Source organism: Nelumbo nucifera, chromosome 2 (assembly GCF_055504915.1).
Source record: "Nelumbo nucifera cultivar China Antique chromosome 2, China Antique-T2T, whole genome shotgun sequence".
NCBI classification, from domain to species: Eukaryota; Viridiplantae; Streptophyta; class Magnoliopsida; order Proteales; family Nelumbonaceae; genus Nelumbo; species Nelumbo nucifera.
In genome coordinates, this window is record NC_142650.1 from 55964114 (window position 1) to 55984464 (window position 20351).

General features: G+C 37.7%; 2 protein-coding genes across 7 annotated transcripts in view; both read right to left on the reverse strand.

The window, feature by feature from the left end:
- Positions 1 to 2803, reverse strand: part of LOC104586327 (transcription factor-like protein DPB) — a 34421-nt gene extending 31618 nt beyond the window's left edge. The window contains exons 1-4 of one of the 2 annotated variants that reach the window (XM_010243515.3): positions 2407 to 2803; positions 2012 to 2258; positions 1376 to 1455; positions 1051 to 1094 (exon numbers count right to left, since the gene is read on the reverse strand). In XM_010243515.3, the coding sequence (XP_010241817.1) occupies positions 1051 to 1094; positions 1376 to 1455; positions 2012 to 2256 (369 nt within the window). In that variant the 5' untranslated portion in view covers positions 2257 to 2258; positions 2407 to 2803. Of the gene's footprint in view, positions 1 to 1050; positions 1095 to 1375; positions 1456 to 2011; positions 2262 to 2406 lie in introns of both variants that reach the window. The other variant, XM_010243516.3, reaches the window with a different exon arrangement.
- Positions 2804 to 6046: 3243 nt separating this feature from the next.
- LOC104586326 (histidine--tRNA ligase, chloroplastic/mitochondrial) lies at positions 6047 to 19616 on the reverse strand. 5 transcript variants are annotated; one of them, XR_016082287.1, is made up of 11 exons: positions 19114 to 19612; positions 18920 to 19015; positions 17235 to 17323; positions 16884 to 17013; positions 15585 to 15677; positions 14086 to 14160; positions 10784 to 10901; positions 10275 to 10417; positions 7874 to 8002; positions 6409 to 6601; positions 6047 to 6271 (listed from the first exon to the last, which is right to left on the reverse strand). XR_016082287.1 is itself a non-coding variant. In XM_088897357.1 (11 exons), the coding sequence occupies exons 1-11, from the start codon at positions 19549 to 19551 to the stop codon at positions 6133 to 6135; spliced, it is 1617 nt and encodes a 538-aa protein (XP_088753483.1). In that variant the 5' UTR covers positions 19552 to 19613; the 3' UTR covers positions 6047 to 6132. The 5 variants fall into 5 exon arrangements, 4 of the variants coding, with proteins under 4 accessions (XP_088753483.1, XP_010241813.1, XP_088753486.1 ...); XM_088897357.1 differs by having other exon boundaries at positions 6409 to 6572; positions 10784 to 10904; positions 19114 to 19613; XM_010243511.3 differs by having other exon boundaries at positions 6409 to 6572; positions 19114 to 19609.
- Between the last annotated feature and the right edge of the window lie 735 nt (positions 19617 to 20351).

The following is a 20351-nucleotide window of genomic DNA, read 5'->3' on the forward strand; positions in this document are numbered from 1 at the left end:
AGAAATTCAAGCATATCAGTGCTAAGCAATTAGCATAACTCAAGGTTAGCATTCATTGTATCAGTAATCAGTTTTCACATAGCTGCATCTATTATCTTTTAAATCAAGTTCCTAGGAATATATATGCTTTTCCATCCATTGAGCCCATCATGCACAAGGTTTACAAGCATCTATGATCATCATAGTATAATTCACCAAGTTCATTAAGATAGTAGCTCAGAGGTTTTGGGTGTAGGTTTTTCAGGAGACATGTACATGCACATAAACATTAATTTTTTTAATAGTAAAATGAAAACAATTTTATTAGAAAAAGAAAGAGTAGCAAAAGACAGAATCTGTGCAGTGCAAGTGAGCAAAGAGCCCCCCAAAAGATGTACAAATCTACAACCCTAAGCCTCTCAAAACCGCAGCCAACTACATAAGAAACGAAAAACGAGAACAAAGAATTACAAACCTTACAGCCTCCAGAATTTCCCAACAGTGACACCCTCAAAAAATCAAAGCCACACCCACCATATAAGAATCCCTCTAAACTGCCTGTGTCTTGCCCCTACCACCGCTTCCTCTTCCCCTGATGCTTTTACAGCCACCTCTTACAGTTGTCAAAGTTGTTATTGCTTCCTTAGAAGTTACCAAGTTATTTTCTTTTTTTTTAATTCTTACTACTCCCTCTGTTCCCAAACAGAACCTCCCAACCAAAGGGAAAAACCAATCACCATTTTTAGTGATATTCATAAAGCATAGAAAATTATGTCCAATCATAAGGAGTACAACTACAAATTGCGTTTTGTAGTTAGTGAGACATGTAATTTATGCACCTATTTGATATGTACCTCCATCAAGGTACACAGTCATTCAAATAATATGAATCACTGAGAAAATTCAATGAAAGACACAGAGCATTTCACCAAGATAAGCAACAAGGCAAACACTTTTTTTTTACTGGAAGGCCAACACTTTATGACTAACCTGATGACTGGTCAAACAACAAGTTAACAATTATTTTCCCCCTATACAAAAATATAAATACGAGTTCAAAAGTCACCTGACCTCATTGTAAGTGGTTCTTCCCTTGCTTTCAACTTTCTCGCAGACTAGAAACAACCACAGACATGACAAAAACAAAATCAGCAAGAAAATGACCAAAATAATTATCTGCAAGTGATCGTCATCATGGACAATGGCCTAATTCTAAACAATATGTACTAAAAACATATAAGACTTCTTAAGTGCAGGACTAGAGTTTCCCAAGAAATTCCTCACCTAGCTAGTAGCTACTGCTTCCGTTTATAAAATTAAAAAAAAAAAAAAAAAAAAAAAAAAGAACAGTGCATCAAATGAATAACAGAAAGGGAAGGGGGGAAAAAGTGGTCACCTTTCATGCTGAATTGACGAAGTCCTCTACCAGTCTTATCACCACCAACTGCCCTTTGACCTCTTTTCTTCTTCCTTCCACTGCTCAGAAATAGAAAATCAGTTAACATCCTCTTGGAAAGAGATATGCATAGCCTGAAGTTATACAATACCAGGCTTCTGGAGTTAATTAACTATGAAGATTAGAGTAGTAACATGATGGCATACAAAACAAACACAATGAATAAAACATCAGAAATAAGAACAACGATTTCTTTCTTCCCCTCCACAACGTTGAGAATTGATGAAAGTTGAAACAGAAGACCAATGCCTCTAAGCATTCTGCAATGCATTAGAACAACACCCTTTTCATGTGCATGTCAAGTTTGAGGGTTGTTTCACTAATCAACTTATAACAATTCCACAATGCATAAGAAAAATACCACCTTTATATGCATATAATAATTGAGGGTTTTCTCCTAACCAGATTTGTGAAATGCTTGAACAATTCCAAAAATTCCCACCTAATATCCAAACATATCATGGCTTTCCCATAAACTTGAAAATGGCCCGCCATAAGAACAAACCCCACTTAAATTCATTATTTTCATGAATTCTCACCAAAATTACGAAGAAGAACAAAGAACAATAGACTTACACAACGGCTCCTTGAGATCCAGAATCATCTCCATGAATATCGAGGTGATTCAATCTCACAAAAGTGTTCTCACTGGCAGGAGTCGCCATAGCCAACTCGCTACGGCTGGATGGAGACCCCGCACTCCCACTTGTCGAGACAGATTGCCCCGAAAATGTTGTCCCCCAAGACCTTGCAATGCCTCCCCTTGCAATGCTTGCTGGGTTCTTCTCCCCATCTTCCGGTTGATTCCCGCCAGTCACCATTCCTGCTAATTCCCAACCAAAACAATTGAAAAATCAGAGCAACCATCCCTTCTAATACCCCACAAAAGAACTAAAACATAGAAGGAAAAGAACAATTTTAACAAACAAAGCAAGACTCTTAAACTGGAGAAAACCAAGATAAAAAATCACCTTATAAAATTCCAAAATTAAAGAATTAGGCGAAAATTGCAGAATTAGGCGGGCTGCACGTGAACAAACGTAGAACATCAGTGACGAGGTCCCTCTGTTAGAACGAAGACTTCATTGCCATATGATATGGATCTCTCTCGCTCGCTAGTCGCTTCTGACAGATGTTCCTTCCATCTAATTAACAAACGAAGGAGTAAGGACAAGATGGAGCTGCTGTTGAGATAAGAAGAACCAAAGCACCGCCCGAGACGATACAGAAGCTGTTAGAAAAAGAGGAGAGATGGGTGCAGAATCAATGGAGGAAGGAGGAGCAACTGAGAGAGAGAGAGAGAGAGAGAGAGAGAGAGAGAGGTCAGAGAGGAACCACCCGCCCGGGTTCAAGCTTTCTTTGAGTCTTGACTCTTGAATGGAGAGAAAGAGGGAATAAAGCCGGCGCGCGTGAGGTGTTTGTTTCGTTTATTACGGACGAGCTTGTTGTCTTATACAGTTTAAATTCTCCACCGTCCGATCATCATCATCATCGTAGTCGTCCTACCTATCATCGCCAATCAAATTGTGGGCCCTCTGTAGAGTAACCACTAACCAACATCTCGTCAAAGCTGCAGCTGCAAACCGGTTTGACACTTGAACCGGTTGGCCTGATGATGTCATGGTTATTTCACCAATCGCCAAGGCTTCCTTTCCTCTAGTTCTATATCAAGCTCGAGTCAGTTGATCGAACCGGGATAAGAAATCCGGTCCACACAAATTCCAAACGGTTAGCTCATCCATACCGGTGGGACCGACCTGTTTGTACTAAGCGCCCGTTTGAAACTTAGCCCCCTTAATTATTTTTTTACAACAGTTGTCCCCTGTACTTTCATATCATGACACACTATACGTTTGGTGGAGGGACTGGAGTCACAACCCCAAAAGTACAATGAATCCGGGTATGTTCCTCGCACCAACGCACATCCAGCGGTGCATTGGGAACATCAGGAGATATTCTCCATGTGCTGTGAGGAGAAAATTCAGTTAATGTATACTTGGGGGTCCTTCAAAAAAACAAAAACAAAGCATTTCCGGTCTGGCCATTAACTAGGTAAACCAGTCCAATTCTTACAGTTATTTGGTTCACACAATATTCATCCGGCTAACCAATTCACCCATCCAACTGTTTGGAGTTTGATTATAGAGTTGAACCCGAATCAACACTATATGTATATAGATTGTTACAAAGTGGGTAAAGGTAGGGGTTAGGAAATGAATAGGTTTTACTTGGAATCAACTTAAAATCAACCTTGAATCAATCTTACCCAATTTGTTAATAAGTATGGTATAGTTCCAAATTTTTAGAACCGACCTATTCGAGCCAGTTCTAGGGTCTAGGGACTTACCCTACCCAAACCAACTCAAAAAAACATAGTTTAGTTGGCCTTGGTGAAACCAACTATGGTTTACCTTGGTGGGAGCTTGGATATGGACTTGCCTTGAAATAAATCCCAAATATGTTAAAGATGCGAAGATTTAACCCAAATACTTGTGGTTATAAAAATCATCGCCTCCTTTGACCATTTAGTCACTCAAGTGATTTCATCATGTTTCTTCAATTTATTATTTGAATGTGTATAATAAAAAATGTAAAGGGTAATATTTACAAAATTTAAATTGCTTGTAGTGTTTATTAATATATTATGATAATCTACAGAATATTAGTTATGAACTTTATTATTTTTTTTTTATTTTGAAAATCAATTTTTAAAGAATAGGTTCCCTTTTTTTTTTGGAGGGAGGGGGGGGCAGTGTAAGGAAAGAACATGTTCCATGGATAGACCCTAGAATCAATCTTGGAACTGCCAAGGCTAGAACTGACCTTCAAATTGATCCTAAAAGGATAAGCTCTCGGATTCAAAGAACTTGGAACTAACCCCTATAGGTAGGTTCCAAGTTCTGCCTTGAAGCTGAACTCAACCAACCTATGCTCATCCCTAGGTAAAGGTAAAGGTGATGTAATTAGATAAACCCTAGAACCAATCTCGAAACTGTTAAGGCCAAAACCGACCCTAGAATTGAACTTGACAGGGTAGGTTCCAATTTCAAAAAACCTAGAACCGATCCCTACAGGGTACATTCTAGGATTCTGCCTTGAAACTGAACCAAACCAACCCATAGTCATCTGTAAGCAACGAGATCTCCTGCAAACAAAATCTCAACACTTTACAAACATGGGCATCCAAGCACACATTGGAAACATCTCCTCATGAATTTAGATATTCTCATTGTGTCGTTGGGTCCCATGAAACAGGGTTTTTGCTTATAGGAGATCCAGGCTCGTTGAAAAGGCAATGCATAACACTTGAGGCCAGTTTGAAGCATAAGCCACACAAAATATGTCACACCTGAGGTTAGATGCGTGCACTGTCTCCCTTTTTCCTTCTCATTCTCCTTATTTTTGGTCAACCACATCATGTTTCCAATTACCACAGTGACACAGTCCTCTCTCGCAAGTCCTACTTCATCTCTCTCCCAAGTTCCATCTCAAGGGAGTTTATTCCTTAGAATCTCCATTCCCTAAACTCTGTTCATTTGTTAAGTTAGACAAAATTCAATGCAATTTTTTGTTTTGATGAATATGACCTACATAGTGGTTTTGGACGGTTAAATACATATTTAAGCAACAGTAACCCATTCTCTTTTATTCAAAAATTTTAAGAACACTCCCATGAGCAATTAATGTGCGCTGAGATGAATAGCAGTTTTTGAGCAATTAAAACTATATACTGGCAGACTTCAGGCATGGTCAACCATGCGTAGTTAATACCATATGACAGTAAGTACGGGGGCTTTTTCCATTGTAAGATTGCCATTATTAAATTGAAGCATCTCATGTTATCACAGACACAGACCTCCATTAATGTCTCGGAAATCATGTTTCGAATTAAAAAATGAAAATTCAAAATACATAACTTCAGAAAAGAAAAAAGGGAAAAAAAAAAAAGCTGAACATTTTGGTGTCACCGACTCATGGTTAGAATTTAGAAATTGGCCGAGCTAGACCAAACACCATGGAGCATTCGGCCTGAAACCCAAGGAAAGACCCAGTTTCAATTAATAGACCTGTTAATGGGCTGGGTAGCCCGATGGGCTTGTCCACGGGCTAGGACTATAAGTATCAAGCCCGATTATTTTTTAGCCAGGCTTTTGTAAATATACCTGGGCCAATTATTATATATAATAATATAAACCAGGGCTTCAGGCTTTATTAAGGGCCAGGCTTGGGCAAGGGCCTGGATATTTTACGTTAATAAAGAGGCTAAGCCCCGGCCCGTGAACAGGTCTTGTTCTAAATCAGGTCAAGCCACTGTGTGATCCTGTAAATTGTCTATCGGACAAGATGTTAACGATACAAGATTTGTGTTTTGACCTTTTGGGTTCCCCTGTATTTTGCGATTTCTTTCAAAAATTTGTACCGTGTCACCGATTCACGGGAGAGTTGGAAAGGGCAGTGATGGTATTTGGCCTACTTTTCTTATTTAGAAGTTATGGTAAGCAATTCCAAGTCCAGAATCAAGTCCTGAAAGCACGTTATCACGATTCACAAGTTCTCAAATTCCAATTGAATTTAAGAATTTGCAAGGGGCTAAAACTGGACCCACAAGAATGAATAGCAAAATCTCCAACTCATCAAACCCTATCAAGGATGAATATAGAAAATCTGTGTAAACTTTTTGGTTATCAAATGAATATTTATTCCAACTCATCAAGTTTAATCTCGTATTGTTCACCTGTAGAAAGAATCTTCACTCCAACCATACCTTTCTGCCACTCTGAGTTTCCGACCAAGATCAACCTGCCAGCATTAATCCGTGCGGCACGCTTGAAAACCCTTGAAGAGATGGATATGCAAGGGAGCCACATAAACAATAAGATCAGAAAATCTGTTCTTGGCCGAACTTGAACCCATTTTATTAGTATATCTTAACAACTAATCATCTCAATGTTGACAATCTGGATTATGCATACCATTTAAGGGGTTTGTTCTCCAACACAAGATCAACGCTTTGGCCTTTTTGTCTGAGGATCGTTGCAACTGTAGCAGCTGCTCCTTGCAGCTCCTTATCCAGTGGGCATACAATATTCTCTACTTCATGGCTAAGTTCTGGTAGAAGCCCCTTTTCCTTGATCAGCTGTCACGACCACCACCCTGCCGTCATTTCTTTGCAAACATGTAGGGGTTGTCATGGGCAAGGCCGGGCTTTGGGCCTATGTTAGTAAGTCTAAAATATGGTATACATGTAATATTTTATATTATATAAATAACACACAGTGACACAGCCGGTTAGAAATGATCATCCCTACAAGCATGCATGTGCACAGAGAGAAATATATGTACAATGCAACAGTAAAAGTATTGAAAAAGTAACTTCATGCCCCTATCATTTGTATATGATGCAGCAACACCCCCCCCCCCCCTCTCCAATAACACATAGCAAAAGAAAAAGAATGGAAGCAAAAAGTGGCTCGACAGGATGGCTATTGTAATAAAACAGCATGCGAAAGCACTTGTCTCTTCCAAGTGATTGGTAACTAGGGTCATTTTGGGACAAAACCATTTCTGACATTCTGAACCTGAACAATTCAATTGTTTTTTTATTTGTAACGGAACGGATATTTTATTCAGATAATCGTAGAAGAGTTTCTTCAAAAAAAAAAAAAAAAAAACGTATACTGAAGAAAGGGGCTTAAACCTTCCACATTATATAAAAATGAGAAAGCCACACTACTGCTCTACTCAATTGCATAAAGCCCCTCATAAACAGATAAAAGGTAGTACTCTAATCAGGAGGGTAGGACCCCCAGTACAGAAGTTGTCTATTAACTCCTTCCACTTCCTAGTGAGTCAGCAAAGGAGTCTTACCGAATGATGGTCTAAGGATCCAACTAAATGATGCATTTAGCCTTGCAGCTTTCTCATTATGCTGAATAAGATTTAGGGTTGCTTGATAATAGCTAAAGTGGCTAAACAGAATATCATATTGTTGTCTTTTAGTAGATAAAATAATCAATAAAATGCCCAAGAGAATAGTAAAGTTGGTGGTTAATTATTATAACTCAAATATTTTAATTACTTTATCCATTAAAACACAAAACAAGTCATTGGGTTCAGCCACTTGTTATAAATAGCCCCTTAAATATTAATATAACTAAGGTTGTTTTTGGTTTGAAAGAAAAGAAAGGAAGAGAAGGGAAGGGAAGGGCGAGGATGAATAGAAAAGTTTTCCCTTCCTTACTTTTTCCTTCCCTTCTTTTCTTTCAAACCAAATACAGCCTAAAAGACAAGACAGTGAGTCATTAAGACACTTCATCTGTTAAAAAACAGCCCCTTAGTTTAAGAAAAAAAATTTCTGAATTTCTTATTTCATAAAGGCAATAAAATCTTGTTGTTACTGATAAAAAAAATTAATTCTGTCACCCATTCACATGTTACCTCCACTATGACAGCATCTCCAAACCCAAAACCACAAGCTGGAATATCATCACCTCCAAATGTTGAAAGTAGCTGATCATATCGCCCACCACCACAAATTGCTCGCAATTTCCCTTCTCTATCAAATCCCTGGAAAAATAATATTATTGTCATAGAATTGAAAAGTTGACTTCCATTCATCCATTGTCATCTAGCAGCTAGAATATCTGGCTTTGAACAGTAGACCTGGTTCAACAGCCAGCAGTGTAAATCTTATTGATTTTCTTTCTATTAATAACTCAAATTGAGTGCAGCTCCACCTCAAACATTTGGGTTTGGGATTAAAAGAAAAAGGAGCCGGTCTTTATGATCAAGTGTGTGTATGTGTGTTTCTAGAGTGCCTCTTGGAAGAATATGGGCACCATTTATGAACTTAAGCTTTGTTCATTGGCATTCATTACCCCCTGAGCCCTGACAGATGTGCCAGACATGCACAGATGAACTTAAAGTTATTGTTGAATGGACTCCCCTAAATGGATCAAATGCTCATGTTGGAGACGGTCAGATACTGGCAATTGATTCTTGAGGGACATTTCCAAATAACACGTACCTTTTGCTCCTTATTTGATGTAAATGAACAGCTAATGTAAAGAACTTACGCCATTTTCCATACACAGATGAACTTAAAGTCATTGTTGCATGGACTCCTCTAAATGGATCAAATGCTCGTGTTGAAAACAATCAGATGCCAACATTTTATGGATTCTTGAGGGAAATTTCCAAGTAACACTTTCCTTTCGCTCCTTATTTTATGTAAATGAACAGCTAATGTAAATAATTTATGCCATTTTCTATAGGACTGTCATTAAGTAACAACAATAAATTTTTAGACCATTTTCTATAGGACTGTCATCTAGTTAAGAAGTATATACATTTTTGTAGACATGTTCCTGAGACCATTTTTCTTAGCCTCACCAAGTCAGACTTCTGGATACACACTGTATTCCAGTTCCCATGTCAGTTACCATACAATACTGAGTGCCTACAGTATATAGACAATGAACAGACACAGCAATGACAGATAGTCAGGTAGGCATATATGATACAACTCATCCCTATCCATATAAAACATAATTATTACCAATTCCAGTGGAGCACAGCAAGTACTCTCCTGAATTTACCCATGTTGCACATTACCTGTCAAAAAAAAACCTGGCAAACCCAAAAAGGGGACCCTAAGGCCTTCTCACTTCAGCTGAAGCAACAATGAGAAGGGCGAAAATCAAAATGTCTGTCTTACCACCAGATCTGCGCTTGGATTTTTTATGTTTTCCCCAGGTGGACAAGATCGCTTCTTCCACCTACATAGTGACATGGTTCCATGGACCATAACTGTCTTAATTAGGTCTTTTCAACAAATTAGAAGATGCAATCAGTTTTCCCAGATCAGCAGGATGAGGTGATCTGCAGATCATGGGACCCCAAGGCCTAAGGGCAAGCTCCCCTCCCCCCTCAAACCTTTTGTTATATCCTACCCTGTGGCTTTGGTAGCAAGGTGGCACAAATGGTGGGACTTGGGAAGTGACTGTACTTTGGAACCTAAGGTGCCTTTCTTCGTAAGGCACTGCCTGGAAAACCTTAACCATAGAGGCTTCTGATTCCTAATAGAAACATTAATATTCCTAACAGGTGCTCGATGTGCCAAGAATCCAATTAATATGTTGACAATCATTTCTTGCATTTTGATGGTATCGCTAATATCAGGCATTACTTTTGTTCTTTCTTGGTTTCCTGTGGACTTGCCATGCCTGTTCCAATTTAAGGCTCTGTTAGTCCTGGATTCAGATTTAACTTGGATCTAGGAACACTCTTTTCTGATTCCTAATAGAGACATTAATATTCCAGGTGCTCGATGTGCCAAGAATCCAATTAATATGTTGACAATCATTTCTTGCATTTTGATGGTATCGCTAATATCAGGCATTATTTTTGTTCTTTCTTGGTTTCCTGTGGACTTGCCATGCCTGTTCCAATTTAAGGCTCTGTTAGTCCTGGATTCAGATTTAACTTGGATCTAGGAACACTCTTTTGTGGAGTACTTTTCCTTTAGTGTTGGAGTCTATCCGGTAAGCAAGAGAGATTTTGAGGCATTCTGAGCATCTTGCACAGAAGCAGGCTTTTGTCTAGCAGTATAGGACTTTAGGTGTTGGGGCTTAAAGACTTCTAAACATTTAGAAGGATTCTTGTGTCTAAGAGGACTTTCTTGGGCATAGATGGCAGTAAACCATATAGTAGTTTTTCAAGGTGATTTCCCCCTCTTCTATATATCACTATACTTCTTTACAAGTAAAACATAGACATTTATGGCTGGTAAAAATAAAGTAGTCAGCAAATGGAGAGGTCCATAAGATGCAAACCTAACCTCAAAGACTATTCCAGTATAATAAGCAAGGCCACGAACTACAGATGCATCAAATTGAATCCAGTCAGAATAACCAAACTTTTCGGCAAGTGAAAAGAGTTGTTTCAGATCTTTAACAGCGTCTCCAGCATCTCCAAGTATCTCTACATGTTGCCAGGTATAAGATACATAATCAGTAATTACAAAAACCAATTATATTGTCCCACAGAATATATCTGATTCATAGAAAAACTTTAAAATTGAAAGATCACTGTAATTACAACACAAACTTGTACATTGAACCAAACTGTAGAAAGAATAGCCAGCTACATTCAAACATATATCTATGTGTATAATGACAATAAGGGAAGAACTTACAAGGATAATTACTATATTACTTTTTTCTCTACCACTACCGCCACTAAACACACACACATTGCAACAGACAACATAACAGAGTTGCAACTTATCTATGAGAGGTTTTTTTTATCAGTAAATGTTAACTCATCTATGAGAGTTTTACAACAAACCTTCCAACTTGTCCAATGACTTAACAGATAGAACTTGTAGTAGCTCCTCAATTGCTGCTTCTGATATTCCAACTGATACCAACTCTCCTTTAATCTCCTCAATAGGAATCTTTTCTATCTGCTTCACAGCATAACAACATAGAAAGAAGAAACTGTGAATTACTGTTATACCAACGGAGCAACTTTAAATGCAAACACAAATGGAACTCAAGATACCAAGAAGCACAGTTAACCTCATTATTTTATGACAACAATAGCTGGTAAGCTTAATGGGTCAATAAAGAAGAAGACTTTGCAAATAAAAAACTGAAAAATTGTGATTTAGTTTGTAAAGCACTAGACGAAGAAGACACCATCTTATTTTTTTATTGGAAATGGTAACTTTCATTAAAATAGCCGTTAAACACATACAATGTCAACCGCTCAGAGAATGAGTGTTCACCCCAAACGTATCTCAAAGTTTACAATACAGCCCAAAAAAGGTTTTCCCTGAGGGTCCCCTACTTTGCCAAAGTATCAGCCACAGAATTGGCTGACCTCCTTACTCATTTGAAGATTACTCCAGCTTCCCTTGCTAGGCAAAGTATTTCCCTCATTTGTTATCTAAAAGTCCTTATACCCAAGCTTTTTGTCTGCAGCCAGCTGGCAGCCTATTAATAGTTTACAATCTCCCTCAACCTCGAGGTATTGATATCCCCATTGCTTGGCCAGCCTCAAACCTTGGAGTAGGGCCATGATTTCAGTCCTTAAAGTCTCCCACATCTATGAGGCCAGAGTAAAGTGCTTCCATCCTGCCCTCCCCATCCTTGAAAACTCCCCCGACTCCAGAGGACCCCGGGTTGCCCAATGAGCTTCCATCAAAATTCAATCCAAAGAAGAAAAGAAGGCTATCTCAAGATTGTAGTTCTATTTGTACAATGTGCCCTAAATATGGGATCTAAAATATGCACCTTGGGAGTGGTTCAACTAGGAAAAATTTATTGTAGGTGGGGAGTAGTTTCTAATAAATAAAAGGCACATGAGGCCCATCCTATTAGTCACCTGTAAAAGGTATACAAGGTTTCCCTCCCACCAACTCACCTTGTCTCTGCCCCCGCCCTTTGGCATTGATTTCATTCTAGAAGTTATCTGGAGTTTTCTCAAATCTAATAGTGGAAGGTAACTGAAAAGTTGTACTTTCATCACCTTTTTTCAGTAGATTCAATGGTTATTGGGATCCTAATCATTGGATTATAGAGTCAAAGATGCTGGTGCCTAACTTGAATGGCTTGTTCAACCAGGCTTCCTGATCCACTAATACTTGTTGATGCTTTAGCAAGAGCTAGGGCAGCTAGGGAGGATTTGATTAGCAGGGCTGCAAACCCATGATTAATTTGTAAGCACGATTAAAGAGATTGTGTGTGTTAGAGCAGCTTTGGGCTACTTCTTGTATTGGTCTTCAGGCCTTTTCTCTTGGAATCGGGGTTTCACCTCTTTTGTTTTAATAAATGTTAATCAAAAAAGGTTATCCAGATTTTCCTCTTTCTTTCCAATAAGTAATTGTATTGATTCCAGAAGCGGAGACCCCCCTCCCCCGACAAAAGTATTCAAGTATAGCAGTACAAAGAAAGAAATACAACAAAATTAGGGATTTTGGATGATATGATCCAAATAAAAATGATGCCTATATGGCTTTATTCTGAAAAGAGAATGCTGTAAAATCTACCAAAATTGAAGATAAGAAGTGTAAGGTACTTAAGATTCTGGCCACAAGTCCCAGTGTAATTCACTGTGAAACTTTGTCATAAAAGATACTGTGATTCTGCTCCTACAGAATTGCCCAACATATTTCAAAGGAAAGAGGTGAAAGCACAATAGCATTCTGTTTGAAGAAACATAATATCATAGGATTTTGACATGAAAAAGGAGACATTAAATGCAAATAGCTCTATCAGGGAACTTACTGTTTTAGGAGTAAATCACATTTTTAAGCAAAAGTCCTATTGCTTTTAGGAATTGTTTTGGTACGATTATAAAGTTTTAGTTCTACAAATTCTTTTAAGGAACTTTAGTTAGCTTTAAGTCTTCAAAAAAATAAAATACATTCATAAGGTTTTTAGTACATTATGATTTTCAGAATATTGTGTCTCCAAGTCTAATCTAATAGCTAAGCCACTTGGGACCAATAGCTCACAATGTTATCCATGAATAAATCCCAGAACTCCTTCTTAGCTAGTAGACAATAAACTTTCTAATGGAAATGGTGAATTGGTGTATGGTCTATTATAAGAATCTCAGCTGTGGCACGGTGTCATAAAAAACTGTTGCATTTTGTTCTTCCCATATTATCCAGGCACTGCTCGCCCACAAGTATCTCCACATGATTAGAACCCTAGTTCATATCATTTTCTCTACCAGTGGTTCGTTTTTTAATCAGCTCTCTACCAGTGGATCTTGACGACACTAGTTTGACCTTTTTGTGAGTCATTCCTGCATTAGCATGATACATGAACACATACATAAATTTGAGCATGTCGAGACCGGGTTTGGTAGTTGGGTTGTTTAGCGAGCTTCCCTAAACAACTGAAGAATCTTCTGCATAGCAAGTTGGTTTGGGGGTCAATTTCTCTCCCCATCCTAAATTCATGGAAAAATTTTTCAACCTAAAATATATTGCCATGTTCTCTAGATGATCTCATTTTATGGGTAACATTTAAATTAGGAACTTAATACTTTTAGAGAGTTATTATTAACTAAACAAGACTCTAATTTGAGGTTGAAATAGGACCAACATAAACTGCAGGATTCAAAAAATAACCAGTTCATAGTGTCCCTTATCTGACAAATGGTCTGGGTTGACCACAAGATTACTCTGTCGCTGAAATAGAGTAGTTTGTCTAGGTAAACTCCCTTCTGACCCAGTTAAGAATATATAGCAATAACATGATCCTAATTCAATATTGAAGCCCCACACATGAATCAGGGAAAGGCTTTTTGAGTCATCAAATAAGCCAAGAAAGAAACTTTTTTTCCAGAAACAATAATGTTAAAACTTTGTGAATGAACCTCTATCCTTGAAGAGGGAAAATGATTATGAAGTTCATTAATAACTTATCAAAAAAATGTTCAATGATAGAGTGCAATTGAAGCTCAGGAATTTTTTAACCTTAACAACTAATAACTACCCAAGAAAGGAGATGAAACTCAAGATAACATCAAATAAATGATAGATTTTGGCATGCACAAAAATATTGGAAATTCTAGTTCGGTGTGACAACAGAGGATTCAATCACAGTATACTATTAAGATCTTCACAAACTGACCTTGTCAATGATAATGCAAACTTTGCCAAACATATTTTCTGGAATTGAGTAGCACCTCAGTACTTCTTGCAAAACCTGTGAATAGGAGAAAACAACTAAAAAGAATCACATCCCAATTTTCAAAATTCATGATATCATCATTATCATCATCTAATCCGTGTCCCAACTCACATCAATCCTGTTATGCCATTCCATTCTGTTCAGTACTATATACATTGTTCAAAATCCATGATATGCATTTCTCTTCTAAGAAGTACCCAAAAAAATTAAGGTAAAAACGTATTGACTGAGATGTTCATCCATTGAGATTCCAGAATAAAGGAGTTGCATCAAGCAGCCAAAATTAATAAAAGAAATAAAAATTCAGAAAATGTTCCGAAACATCCTTCAGATTAATTTGTTTCACTTGGTTTGAGTAACTCAAACCTCAAAGGTGTTTGATATTGCAATAATCAATATTTCTTTGATAATTATAATGGACAGTGATTCTCTACCAATATTATCAAAGGATGAAAGGAATCAAATGGTTCCTGGAAACCCGAAACCTTGGAATTGGTGGGATCTCTGACAGAGGTTATGTAATGTCTGGGTTGGCAAAAGCTTAGGTCTGTTTTCTGGGGCAGAGAGGAGTTTGCTAGAAGAGCTTTTGAAGCTTTTGATAGGAGAAAGAAGGAAGAGACACTGAAGAACATGAACTAGTAGGGGAAGGAGGAGAGACATGCAATGAGGAAGGAGATGGGCAGGAAGAAGTGTTTGAAGGAGATGATTAACAATGCTTTCGAGTTGGGAAGGGATCTTTTGTTTTCTCTCTGCGCCTTTTTACTTTGATGTTTGAGTTGTTCTGGGATGTTGCTGGGATAGGTGTTATCTTAACACCTTGATGATGTTTGTAATCAGCTCCGTTTATTTTCTTTTTAATAGTTTTCTTTCTTTTTACTATTAAAAAAAGGGCATGGATTTAAATTTAACCAAAACTTGTATTAGTAGTAGACTGGCTTATTTTCTAGATGATCTAGCTTGACCTATGATACACAGTTAAATTCTAGGTTTTGGGAATATGGAAATCCTCCTAGCCAGATCCAACAAATATGACTTGGGTAGATGGTGGCTCAGTTTCTTTTGGGTTTTCCATCCACTTTCAAAGACTTCTGAAGATTGGTAAATTGGAGTTTACAAGGAAATTGGCTGCTATTTCAGATGTGCCACATAAAGCAAAAGCAACCACCACTTCAAGAGGAAGGAATCATTTCAATAAGAAGATTAGGAGTAAGAATATTTAAAAAAAGAAAAATCAATTTATATAAATACAATAGGTGATATGTCAAGATCTCTAAGGCAGCAATCTTCCAGAAGAAAATGCATTTAAAAGTCCAATGGCAATATAATAATCAATTCAATCAGTTATATTTTATAAGGTTAAATCTAAGACAAAAATTTAAACAATGTTATTAAGAACCACAGACATCCACATTAGACATCAAAAGGTAGATAATTGAGACCTTTCTGCTGGAAACTTTAAAGCCCACATCAGATGCTGTTATACCAAGTCGCTTAAAAAAAGTGACAATAGAAGAAATAAGTTCTGCTTCAGCCTACAACAAAAAGGATAAAAGGTTAAGTCTGAGAAAAAGAACAACTTAAAAATAAAAAATAAAACATTTACAACCAATAATACTAATTACTGCAACAAAATAGGTGCATATGTTCCAACATGAATATCTGACCAAAGCAAGAGAAAGAAAATCTTTCCTTTTCTTTTTTCTAGAAGGGTGTTGGAGGTTTATTTTTTAATCAGTAACAAGACCAAAGGAATAGGGGCCATTGCTTGGCATAATGGTAAAATATAAGCCCAGCAAGTGTGAGAACATGGGTTCAAGTCTGCAAGTGGCCATTTTGTGCAAAATTAATAAATAAATAAATGCCAAAGGTTAGGACAGTGTCCAGTCTACCCCCCCCAAGACAACGGATAGCTGGGACCAATATTGGGTAATGGCCTTCTGAACGACCAAAGGAATATATTAATACATATTGAAAATATGGAAAAACATTTCTCTTTTATTAAAAACTAATAAAGTTCTGTTCGTTAGTTGTTGCTGATCAATGAAAAAGATGGAAACGCACTTCCTAATCTCCATTAGGGAAGGAAAAGGACAGCCAGGAAGGCTGACATACCCATCTAGCCATACAACAAAACTGGCCCTGGATAATGGTTCCTCCAATTCAGAAAGCTCCTCCCTACTCCAACCATGCTATCAGACACGGAGTTTGCCAACCTAGGAATCCATTTGAATGAACCATTTATTCTGGATACCAAAGATTAAGCCCCCTTGATGAAATGTTGAAAATGCCACGTTCTGTCAGAGTACAAAATCATTCATAAAATCCCTCTAAAGAGAGGAGAGAGGAGGATGAAAGCCATAGTTCCATCATGCATGTATTGGCAGCATTAACAGTTTTCTAGGTGGATGATCCAGAGACATTTAATTGACAGGTCACTCCATGTGATGTGAATAACAAGTACATGCATGGTTACAGGAGTGTAATTAAGACAAAAAGCATCACAATTGACTGTTATTAAGACAAAAGGCATCACAGATTCACAATTGACTGTTTATTAAGGCAAAAAGTATCGCAATTGAATGTTTTGTATACATTAATACATCCAACTAAAGCACACCAGAATTGACTAAAAAATAAATAAAGCACAACAGAACCATTTCAATTATGCTCTATCACCAATAAACAAGAAGTAAAGTCGAATCATCTCAAACATCAACAAAAAGATAGGAAGAAAATACTGTAACTTCAGGAACACCAATGATATCCATATTCCACTGGTAGTGCTCACGACGTCTTCCCCTAGTCATCCGCTCATAACGCCAACACTGTCCAATAGCAAACCATTTCAAAGGGAGGGAAACAGATTTTCTGGACAGAAAAAAACATGGAGATCAAATTCTGGCATCTTTACCTGGATACAAAAATCAGAAAAAGTAAATAAATGAATGAAAGCTATAAGTATTTGGCATATTTAGCTAATGAACCAGCAAACATAAACCAAAAATAATGTTGGAAATAAAACAAGAATAAACATGAAATACAATAACACTTGGGAAAAAATCAAATCAAGCAATCAACAAATTCAGTACCCCTTCTGTATGACAAGCCTTGCCAAAGAAGGAGTAAGTTCAGGCCTCAAAGCAACACGACGGTTTCCTCGATCCTTGAAATTATATAACTGATGAGGAAAAAAGGAAAATACAAATTTTATCAGCTTAGACATTACTACAAAGAACAACATAACATGCTGAAAATTCCAATGAAGACATGTTTACAAGTGTATATACATTCTCTTGTGTGTGCATGTCTATCTAGTTTTATTATCCAAAATCAGCTAGGATAAAGTTTTTATTTCAATTACAGCCAGAAAGACGCAAATGTTGCTGCCAGCTATCATAATACATGATTACCAAAGCTTAAGTAACAGAAAACTAGATAAGAAAGGTGTTTTACAGAAAAAATAAATAAACAAACAGAAAATCCCTTCTTGAGTAATATTTTTCTGATTATTGTCCTATTCTTCATATTTAAATAAAAACTCTTTGATTGCTGTTAATGGTCAAAAAAATTACCACAGTTGGTGCATCATACAATTCAAGAAGAGCCCAACATAAACCAAATTATAATTTGATTCCTCCAAAACTACATATTTTCTATTGCATGCTTTCTAAACCTTTCTTGTATCATTTTTCTTAGTTTTTCCAGCAATGTTTCTTTGTTTTCGGGCCTATGTTTGTTGGCAATATATATCTTCTTTCCTCTTACTTATGATGATAGCTGTATTTTTTAATATCACAAAGAAAAGGCTGCATGACATACCAAGCATCATGTACAAGGATATAATAGTTATGGAGTATATGCAAAAGGGATAATTTATGCTTCAGCTTTTATTAATAAATCGTTTTGGTGCTTAATCTTACAATAATTGAGAAGAGATTCAGTTGAAAACTAAATTTCTACTATTCAACTTTCTGTTGGAAACTTTTGGCATAATCTTCTATAAAATAGTTTTTTTATTATTCTTGACTTTGATAGAAATTGAGCTTAAACACCCCAACCGCAAATACCCAATTGGTTGATCATTTTGTTTCACTTGAAATTCTCCCATAAACTTCAGCTCTCATTTTGATTTTGGCTCTGGCTCCCTTGATATGATCTCATAAGAAACAAGTTGAGAAGTTTTATAGTACAAATGATCACCTAGGCTACACGACTCATGTCCATTGGAAATTGAAGAAAAACCATTTCATTGACAGTTGAGAGGAGACAAAATACATTTTAATCTGGAATCAACCACTAAATTGAAGGCTTGGATTAACGATTGTTTGGAGATAAAACAACTGTGTTTATATTCTATAGCTTGAAATTTCTTATTAGAAAACCAAATTCCCAGCCCCCAACCCATACTTAAAGGATGCTTGCAGCTCAAAATAGTTGAGGTTAAAGCTTTGTTCAGTCAAGAAAATTTGACAATCGCCTACATAGCTAGTATGGTTAGTTCCAAGAACTTGTGAAGTTTTGCTCTTTACCACTTAAATTCATAACCACAAGCAAAACCATCCATTTCCATTAAGTTGATAGTCTTTTTGTAGGTAATAAACAATACGATATGTCGATCACATGAACTCAAAGTTGAAAGCACTTAGACCATTTATCCTTCAGAAATTAGCCATTTTACAGTTGTAATTCCATTAATTTCACGCTCCAGTTAGTCTGCAACTTGTAGCATCCATTTCCACTAAGAAGAAAAACAACTTTCGGGTAAATATATTACTTGGTCTCTTATCTCCTCGCCAGCTTTTCTAACGAAGAGCGCCTCCGATTCAAGCACCGGGAAATCAACCTCTTCGAATCCAAACAACCGGGAGACCTTCCATGTAATAAATTATAGTCAAACAAATTGTAAACAAGAACTAAAACACCCAAAATGGAGAAATTAGGAGGACATACTGAAAAAAGGAAGCTCACCTCTCTGAAATTTTGGAAAAGCCAGCTTCGGAGACGCATGTCCTCTGGAGGGAAATCTCTGGTTCCTTTGGGAGGATTGACGTCGATCTTCTGCGGCACTTCGATGACGGGAGGCGAGGACAGAGCACCAGACCTACCACCACCACCATTGTCGTTTGAGCTCAAGCTCGGCGGTTCTGCCGACGCGGTTGTAGAATATGACGACGACGACGATGACGATGATGATAGCTTTCTAGGGTTTAGAGAGAAAGAAGGTCTTGAGAACCTGCAACTTCGAAATAAAGCGACAGAAAAGGAAGAGTAAATGGAAGGGTTGAGAGACTGAGGAAGGTGTCTGAGAGAGAGGTTTTGGCGGAGATGAAGAATGGAGGTGGAGGGCTTATTGAAGTAGAGGATGAGACGTGGGTGATGGATAAGAAATGACGCATTCGCAGACATCGCGAAGAACAGCAGCTCAGAGTCCTGTGGCTACTCTTTACAAGAAGACTGTTGGCGACTCACCAGGATAAATGGGTCGGTTTTGACAATACCCGTACCGGATTCAACGGCTCATATAAACCAAATGGAGAACAGAAGGGAAGTCGAGAAAACCTGCCGCCCCGCTTTGAATTTGGACCAAAGTTATCGGGTCAGGCAAGACGTTCCCGGATAAGTTGAATAGGTTGGATTTGATTTGGATCTCTACCCACTTGATACTACGGCTGATTGGGAATATCTACCAGAGATGTTCCCAATTTACAGTTGCAGTGTTCTGTGGAAAAGTGTTGGGAGCATTCTTGTATAAGCAGGTCCGGACTGATGCATGCTCACTACGGTAAGCTGAACCAGATCTCCTACGCTCTAACTCTTCCCGCACATCCTTAGTCAGAGGCATTGACGGGGAGATGTTGTTTATTATGGACGGCAATTTTTTAAATATCGTTTTATTATAGGCTGATATATTAGTTGGTGCATATCGGTCTGTATCTCTACACATCTCCGCCCCATAACGTATTGGGAACATTTTTTGATGATGACATCAATTATTATTATCGGGAGATGTTTTCAATACATAGTGGAGATGTGTTACGGGACATTGTGCGAGTGGAATAAAGATGTGACAAGCCAATCCAACCATAAAGGTCTTCCCAGAAGCCCAAGTGGAGTATGCAATAGAGCCACTTGGTGGGACAAGCCAACCCAAGCTGTCTCCGACAACGTAGGTTGCCGGTGATCTGAAAGGGGTGGGAGCCGGAGCC